Source organism: Belonocnema kinseyi, chromosome 6 (assembly GCF_010883055.1).
Source record: "Belonocnema kinseyi isolate 2016_QV_RU_SX_M_011 chromosome 6, B_treatae_v1, whole genome shotgun sequence".
NCBI lineage: Eukaryota > Metazoa > Arthropoda > Insecta > Hymenoptera > Cynipidae > Belonocnema > Belonocnema kinseyi.
The window spans coordinates 28,356,302-28,365,569 of record NC_046662.1 but is presented as its reverse complement, the minus strand read 5'-3'; the positions used below and the strand labels follow the sequence as shown (position 1 = coordinate 28,365,569).

Here is a 9,268-nt window from a genome sequence, read left to right as displayed (position 1 = left end):
TCAAGATGCTATGTAACCTCAAATATAGCAAAAAACGGTGTTTTTTGCACTTTTAGGTTACAATATCTCGAAAACTGTGGGTGATGGAATTTTTCTGAGGTCAGATTCGGAATCAGCGCAGCAAAAACCTTCGGGTATACTAGGTCTGGTCTCTGGTTCCGGACCTTTGTCAAATTTTGTCGGCCTGTGTAATCAAATGAACGAAAAAAAGCTTTATTAAACTTTGAATTTATTATGTCATCGTATAGAATTCCTGAAAATAAAACCAAGAATCCAACGGAAAATTTTAACAACCACTATAAAAGTTTCTATTGTAATTTAAAAAAAGATCCCTTTAAAAAAAATTCCCTATCGAATCCATTTAAAATTAGGCACACTTATATTTTTTACCATTTTTTTTTTAATGGTACTATCATGAGGAAAATACCTTATGAGTTTTATCCAGGCTGCATATATTTTGTGGCCGGAAGAATTTCTTCAATAGCATATTAAATTCAATATGAAACACTTCAATTTCTAACACTCCAAGATGAAATATGTTACATTTTCAACAAAAAAGACGACTTTTGAAACGAAATTTTTGTAAGAAAATCTTTCTGGTGTCAAAAGTCAACTTTTTTGTTGAAAATTAAATGTATTTTAACTTGAAATGCTATAAATTGAAATAAGTGGTTTAAATTGAATTTAAATAATTTAATCTAAATTAAATTATACCACTAACTAACCCACGCACCCTCAATGTCTCGAAATCCACATCTTCTTCGTCGAACAGGGCCATTTAAACAAAAAAGATTAATTTTTAACTAAATGGTTAAATTTTTAAACAAAAGAGATTAAAATTTCACCCAAAACAACTAGATTTTCAACTAAATAGTTGAATTATTTACGAACAGGAAATATTACTTTTTAACTACAAGACGATTTTTCAACCAAATAGTTAAAAAACGTAAGTTCCAACAAACGAATGTGAACTTTTAACAAGTTTAATTGAATAAAAATAATCAACAAATTTCTATAAAAATATTTAAATCCTCAGTTAAAAAGTTGTATTTAAAAAAAAATTGATTTTCTACCCAAACAAGGAGAATTTGCATCTAAATACATTAATTTTCAAATAAATATTTGAATTTTCTACCAGAATAGTTTAATTTTTATCTGAAACAAAATAATAATAATTTTCAGCCAAGAGGATTAACTTTCTATATAAAAAATAACACATTTTAACAGAGAACACACAGATTTTCGACTAAACAATTGTATTTTTAACAAAATAATTGAGTTTTCACCATAAAAATATATATTTTTAACAAAAAAGTTCATTTTAAACCAAGTAATTGAAATTTCAAGTCAAGTACATGAATTGTCCACGAAAAAGTTCCTTTTAAAAAATAAATAAATAAATAAAACTGAACTTCCAGGTAAGAAAGTTGAAGTTTATAAAAAAATTTCAATCCAGTAGACAAATTTTGAACAAAATTGTTTCATTTTTGTCAAAAAAACGTAACTTTTTAATAAAGTAAATAAATTTTCAATTAAATGATTTAATATTCAAATAAGAAGATTAATTTTCTACCAAAATACATTAATTTTCATCCAAATAGTTAACTTTAAAAAAAAAGATAATTTTTCAACTAAAAATGCAATAGATAAATTTTCAGTTGGAAAATTAATTTTTATAAAACAAAAAAGAAACCTTTAACTAGTTGATTTCTACCAAAAATAGACGATTTTTTACACAAAATAGTTTAATCTGAAACCAAAAAGATGAACTTTTAACCAAGAAGATGAATTTTTCTACAACAAAAATTTTAACAAAGTACAAGAATTTTCAACCAAGAAGTTGCATTTTTAACCCAAAAGATTGCATTTTTATTATTAGAGATGAATTTTTAAACAAAAAGCCCAATTAACAAATAAACATATGATGGTTGATATTTCTATATGAAAAATGTCAATTTTAAATAAAAAATCTTTGAATTTACTTAAAGAAAAACAAAAGAGATTAATTCTTGGCCGAAATGATTATAGTATACTTTTCAATGAAAAACAATTAATTTTTAGCTATAAAAGATGAAATATCAATTTAAAAGATGACTTTTCTTCAAAAGAAAAATTTTCAATCTGAAAGGACTAATTTTTTTAATAAAAAAATATGAATTTCAACAAACCACTTGAATTTTCAACCAAAAAGGATGGCTCTTTACCAAAGAAATTAATTTTTAACTAAAAAATTTAATTTTAACCCAAATAGTAAACTTTTCAAATAAAAGAAGTTTATCTTTAACCAAAAAAAGACGACAGGTCTAGCAAAAGAATTATTTTTTTATTTTAACATTCAACTATTTCGTTGAAAATTAAATCATTTTGTTAAAAATTTAATTATTTGATTGAAAAGTTATATTTTATGGACAAAAATTAAACTGTTTTTTGGACAGTCATCGCTTTGGATTAAAATTGTATTTATAAAAAGAAATAAAATTCACCTTTCTTGGTTAAAACTTTATCTTTTCTTTGTTGAAAGTTGTTATTATTTTTTTTGTCAAAAAGTAAACTGTTTTCGTAGAATATTCAAATATTTATTTGAAAATTCATGTTTTTAACTGGGAACTTAAATATTTTGATAAAAATTCTTTGATTTTTTTATTTAATTAAATATGTTAAAAGTTCATGTTTGTTTGTTTGTTGAAACTTACGGTTTTTAAATATTTTGTTAAAAAATCGTCTTTTGGTTAATAAGTTACCTCTCTTGGTCGTAAATAATTCAAATATTTATTTGAAAATGTATTTGTTTTTGGTAAAATTTTAATCTTTTTTGTTTAAAAATTCAACCATTTATTTGAAAGTTCATCTTTTTGGATTAAAAATTCACCTATTTTCTCAAAAATGTTTTTGGATTGAAAACTCATCTTTCATGTTAGAAAATTATTCTTTTTTTTTTTGGTTCAAAAAATATTAAATTCATTGATCTTGGTCAAAAATAATCTGTTTGCGTTAATGATTGAACTGTCTTCTAAAAAATTATTTTTTTGACTTGAAAATTTAACCGCTTGAAAGATCGACTGTTAAAAAAAAATTTATCATTTTTTCGAATAATTCAACTATTTGGTTGACAGTTTATATTTCTTGATTCAAAATTAAATTTTTTCTTAAATGGCCCTTTTCTACGAAGAAGGTGTCGATCTCGAGACAACGAGGGTACGTGGGTTAGTTTTCGCAGATCCTAGGTTTGTCATGACAGTTAATGGTATAATATAATTTCGAAATTAAAATTCTTTGTGTACATTATTGGAAAATTTTCTAAATCCCTTAAAGAGACGTCATAGCCCTACATGTTCTCCAAAAAGAGGGAATCAGAATTATTTTTCGTGAAAATATTGGAGTAATAGGGGAAGAAAATTCTTTTAAATAACATTATTTTTGATACCATATTAAATCCAATATGAAAAACTTCAATTTCTAAAATTGCAAGTTGAAATTTATTACATTTTCAACAAAAAAGTTGACTTTTGATATCAAAAAAGATTTTCTTATAAAAATTTGGTCTCACAAGTCAACTTTTTTGCTGAAAATGTAATATATTTCAACTTGGAATTTTAGAAATTAAAGTGTTCCATATTGAATTTCATATAGTATCAAAAATAATTTTATTTGAAAGGATTTTCTTCCTGTATTATTTCACTAATTTAGTAAAAATTCACCCAATTTCCCCTTTTTTTGGAGAACATTTTGGACTGTGAAGTCTATTTAAGTGATATAGAAAAAGTTCCCATAATATACACAAATAATTTTAAGAGCGAAATTATATTATAACACTAATTGATTGCCGTCACAACCTTATAATCTGCTAACGCTAACCCACGTACCTTCCCGAGATCCACATAATGGATCCTTGCCTAACACCTATAAACAGCTAAATTAAAGGGTTTTAATTGATTTCGAATATTGCATTAAAAAAGCTATTATAAGAGGAGGTGAATTATCAACATATTTTATCGAAGATATACAAATTAATTTAGATGCTGCCATATTTGATGCAAAAAACGTCTCCTGCCTTCGCATTACCCCTCTGCTCATTTAAAGTGGAACGACATAAGGAATCAACTGCCAGGGTAGCTATTTGGCGTCAATTAGGAGTATCGAGGTAATAAATAAAGTTTTTACAAGTATTATAAAATCAAAATAATATCAAAATTTTTAATAAATTAACTCAATCTTTCATTAAACAATAAGTTAATCATGATTGAATTCAAGTTGATAACTATTTTTTAATTTTCTTGAATTCTTTTCAAATATTTCAGTGTATTTAAAAAAATTTTCAAGTAATTTTTAAGAGCTTTAAAAAACTTGAAGGTATATTAAAATATTTTAGAGGATTTAAAATAGTTAAGGGTATTTTTAATAGATTTCAATTATTTGTAATGATTTCAAAGGATTTTAGAGAATCTTTACAAATTTGTAGGAAATTTGATTATATTTAAAAATTGCAAGGGATTTTAAAAGGTTTTAAAGGTTTTAAAATATTTTAGACTATTTAAAAAAATTCCCAGAAATTTTCAATTAGTTTCAGTAATTTAATGAGATTTCAAAGAATTTTAAAACGTTTTTGGCATCCTAAAGGATTTAAAAATAATACCTTAAATATTTAAATAATTTTAGTAATTTAACGAGATTTCAAAGGATTTAAAATATTTTTGGTATTTTAAAAGATTCCAATTTCTTTTTAAGATCTGTAAAAAAGTTCAAGAGATTTCGTAAATTCGAAAAGATATCTAGGGGTTTAAAAAATATTAGGGTATTCTTAAAGATTTCAAGAAATTTCTAACATATTTCGAGGATTTGAAAGGATTAAAATATTTAATTTTTTTGGGTATTTTGAAAAGTTTGAATGAATTTTGAAGAACTTTACAAAAATTTTTAAACCTCTTCAAAGATTTGAATTATCTTAGGGTATTTTAATGATTCTAAATCCTTTTTCAAAAATTGCGGGGAAATTTTAAAATCTGTAAAAAGTTTCAAAGAATTACGGATCATTTCAAAGTATTAAAAAATTTTAAGAGTATTTAAAAAAAATGCTGAGGAGGTTTTAAGAGCTTCAAAAAGATTCATGGAGTTTCAAAATATTTAAAGTATTTTTAAGTATTTTAAAATATTTCAAGAAATTTTTAATTGATTTGAGTAATGCAGTGGTATTTCAAGTTATTTGTAATATTTTATGGTATTTTAAATAATTTTTAAGCATTTTCAAGAGATTTAAAAAGTTTTCAAGCATTTAAAAAATTTTCAAAAGTGTAGAAATATGTTGTAATTTAAAATATTTCAAGAAATTTTGTATAAATTCGAATAATTTAAAAGTATTCTGAAGGATTTTGAAATATTTCAAGCTATTCTTAAGCTCTAAATATATTTTGATTAATTTTCCAGGATTCCAGGAAGTTTCAGATTTCATGCAATTTCCCAGGATTTTATATTTTTTAGTAGATATTATTAATTTGCAGTGATTTCAAAGAATTCGAAAGATTTAAGTGTATTCAAAAATATCCAAGAATTTCCGAGATCTTTAATAAATTCCAAATTTAATTATCCATTTAAAAGGATTGAAAATATTTTTGGTTATTTCTCAAAATTTCAAAGAATTTTCAAGAATTAAAAAAAAATCCAATGGATTAAAAGATTTTAAAGGATTTGAAATATTTTAGGGTATTTCAAATATTTCAATGATTTAAAGTGATTCCACAAAATTTGAAATATTTAAAGGTATATTAAAATTTAGAATTCTCTTGGATTTTTTAATTCCCCTGAATTTTTCTAAATTAACTCAAGTCTACTCAATGTTACATATTTTTAAAACTTGCTGTTTAATTCAACATGAAGTATTTGAAACTCACTTCAAATTTTTAGGTATTTCATTAAAACCCTTTTGAATTCTCTTGAATTTTTCTCATCTCGATTCAAAATACTGAATTCAATGATTTTCTTTTATTTATTTTCGAATCATTTTCAATGCACTTGCATTTTATAAATTCACATTCATTTTTTTCATTCACCTAGATTTTTTATGAATTTTACCCGAATTCTTCTAATTTCCCTTTTATCCTACTAAATTTACTTGATTTTTCCTGAAAACTACACAATTATTTCGATTTTTAAAACATTTTATAATCCAAGGACTTCTCAAAATCTTTAAAAAGTTCGAAATAGTTTCAAAGGATTTTAAAGGAACTTGAAATTTTTCAAAGTCTTAGGCATTCCATCAAATTCTTTTGAATTCCCCTGAATTTTCCTAAACTCATTTTAAGTTTATTGTTACAATTTTTATCCTTTCTTAAAATTCATCGGAAATTCCTATAAATTATATCGAATTATTTTTAATTTTTTAATTCAATGAAACACATAAGTCACCTTATTGGATTAAAAAAAATCAAATTTTCACTTTTTAAAAAGTAATTTAGGCTATGGTAGCTATAAGAATAATAAATTAAAAATTATCTAAAGTAGGTGCGATGCGTCTATAAAAAAAGCTTTTTTAGCCTATTAAAACATTAATTCATTCAAACCCTTGATACCTAAATCCTAATTCTTAATTCCTAATTTCTAATTCCCAATTCCCCTCTCCTAACTCTACCCATCACTTCACTTCCCTTCCCTTCCCGAACTTCTTTCTCCTCTACTAACTCCCTCTCCTTACTACCACAGATAAAACTTCCCTTCCACTACTTTCCTACTCCAGCTATCAGTTTCCCACTTCTACTCACCCACACTACTCTAATATCCCTCACTATCCCCTCTCTATACCCTCTCTTACTTCTAATCTTTTTTCCTACTTCTTTTTAGTTCCTCTACTTCCTACTTTCCCTCACCTCACTTATCCTTATTGACTCCTCTCATTTCTCTTATTTCCCCTACCTGTCCTTTATATCAGTTCCCTTTGGTACCCCTACTTCTCCTTTTGTCATTGCCCCTTAAATGCCCCGCTTTTCCTTCAAATTTCTCCCTAATTCCCTCACTAAACCTGCTTCTTCTCTTCTAATTCCCCATTAATTTCCTTACTTACCCTACTTCTTCTATACTGTTTTCCCCTACTTCCCCTCCGTTCATTTCATTCGCCTTACCAACATCCCGAATTTCCCCTCATTCTCCTAATTTGCTCTCTTTCATACTACACGCCCTCCCCTAAATTCCCCTTACTTCCCCTACTACCCATACCCTAATTTGTCCTCCTTTCCCCTACTTCCCGTCCCCTCATGCTCCCTAAATTTCCCTACTTCCCCTCTTCTCATTTCCCCTTTTGAGAGAAAGTACGAAGGAGGGGCGGGCCCCCGAACTAAACTGTAAGGGCTTCTGCCCAGGGCTGTGAGGCAGTAAAAATGAAAAATTTTTATTGAAAATTGTTTTGTTTTGTTTTATTTATAAAAAATTCTAAACATGCGTATTCAAAATGTTACTAAATTAGAATTTGGGTCTTAAAGAATTATGGACAGAGGACATGAGAAATGAAGACAGTTAATTTCAAAAATGAAGTTTTTGGGCCACCCTGTAATTAAAAATTAATATTAAATTTTTTAGCAATATTTAAAGAATTTAGTTCGTTCAATTCTTTTAGCAAATATTTTTCTTCCTTCTCTACATTTAATTTAACACAAAATTATATTTCTATTTTTTGAAAACAAAGGTATCAGCATCAGAACAAATGATATATTTTTTCTTTAGGAGTTATACAATGGAAAGCAGTTTTTGTGGCTGTGACCAGGGCCCTTTAGCTGGATTTCACCTGGATACAAAAAATCTCCGAGATATCGGGCAAGATTTTTGTCAAGCTCTTTCCATCATGAAGAAGGGTGGGGAAGATTGGACTATTGATAAGTACGATTTAAAAATTTTCCTAATTCACACATTATTTTAAAAATCTACAAAAATTTTATTGTCATTAAACCGTTTTTAGGCTCAACAGTAGATAAGTAAGGGGATTTTTAATTATAGATTCCGTTACCGACACCTTTACTGACATCGAGAACATTTCACAGGTTGAATGGTTCGTGTCCGTGCTAATAATGTTCTCAAAGGGTCCTAATAACGTCAAAAAATGATATTGCACATTTGTGATGTTAACGGAACACTTCGAGGATATCATCACAGATACGAACCACTTTTGCTGTAGAATAGTTTCGATGTCGGTAAGTGTATCGATGACGGAATCTACAGTTAGAACATCCCTTATTTGTCTACTTTCAACTAAAAGCACATTACAAAGTTTAATTATTTTATTTCTCAGACAGACAAATTATACATAGTGGGAAATATAATAAATTCTAATTGATTTTATACATGTTTTGTATAAAACAAATGAAAATTATAAATAATTTTTTTTTCACTATCCGGTATGCTAAAGAATAGGAAAACTTGGAAAACCTGAAAAAGTCCTAGGATTTCGAACTGTTAAATGTTAATAATTTTTGTACTAAATTCAAAAAGTTTGTTTTAAATAAAATAATAGTTTAAAAGTATTGCAAAATTTACATTGATTAATAATTTTATCTATGGACAAGAATTTTTTAGAAAAATTTTATTGCAAACAGTACAATGATTTAAAATAGATCTGACTTAAAATTCGAATATAATTTTTCCAAAATTTGATTAGGAAATTTTTCTAAAATGGACCCGGAAAACATGGAAATGTCCTGCAATTTTGATTTCCGACTTCTGTAACAACCATGACAACGTATAACAGAATGGTGCAAATTTCGTCAATAAAATTTATTCGTATCGCCCCCAAATTTATTTGAATCCACACAAAGTGGCGTTAAAAAGTTATATTTAGATGTTCCCAAAACTAAAAAAAAAATTAAAACTTTCTTTTAAAATACGAGGGTAGTTCAATAAGTCCTTAGAATGAAGTATAAAAACAATTTTTTTTTGGGTAAATTTTTTTTTATTTTTCAACGTAATCTCCTTGGAGCTCTATACACTTGGTCAATCGCTTTTCAAGTTTTTTTAATCTTTCAGAAAAGTGCGTTTTCGGAAGTTCCTCAAAATAAGCACTTACAGAGGCAATGACGTCTTCGTTGTCTGGAAATCTCGGTCCACCGAGCCATTTTTTCAAGTTTGGAAATAAGAAAAAGTCACTGGGGGCTAAATCTGGTGAATAAGGTGGGTGTTCGACCAATTCGAGTTTTAGTTCTTCAATTTTAGCCATTGAAACGAAGCATGTGTGAACTCGGGCGTTGCCGTGATGAAAGAGAATTTTTTTTCTCGCCAAATGTGGTCGTTTTTT

The 9,268-nt window shown here is 26.8% G+C and overlaps 1 protein-coding gene across 7 annotated transcripts in view; it reads left to right on the top strand.

Moving 5' to 3' along the window:
- The window catches only part of LOC117175649 (cytosolic carboxypeptidase 4-like), a 328,784-nt gene that overhangs the window by 303,548 nt on the left and 15,968 nt on the right, over window positions 1-9,268 (top strand). For all 7 annotated transcript variants that reach the window (XM_033365360.1, XM_033365361.1, XM_033365357.1 and 4 more), the window contains 2 exons: window positions 4,017-4,141; window positions 7,708-7,860. In XM_033365360.1, the coding sequence (XP_033221251.1) occupies window positions 4,017-4,141; window positions 7,708-7,860 (278 nt within the window). The remainder of the gene's footprint in view (window positions 1-4,016; window positions 4,142-7,707; window positions 7,861-9,268) is intronic.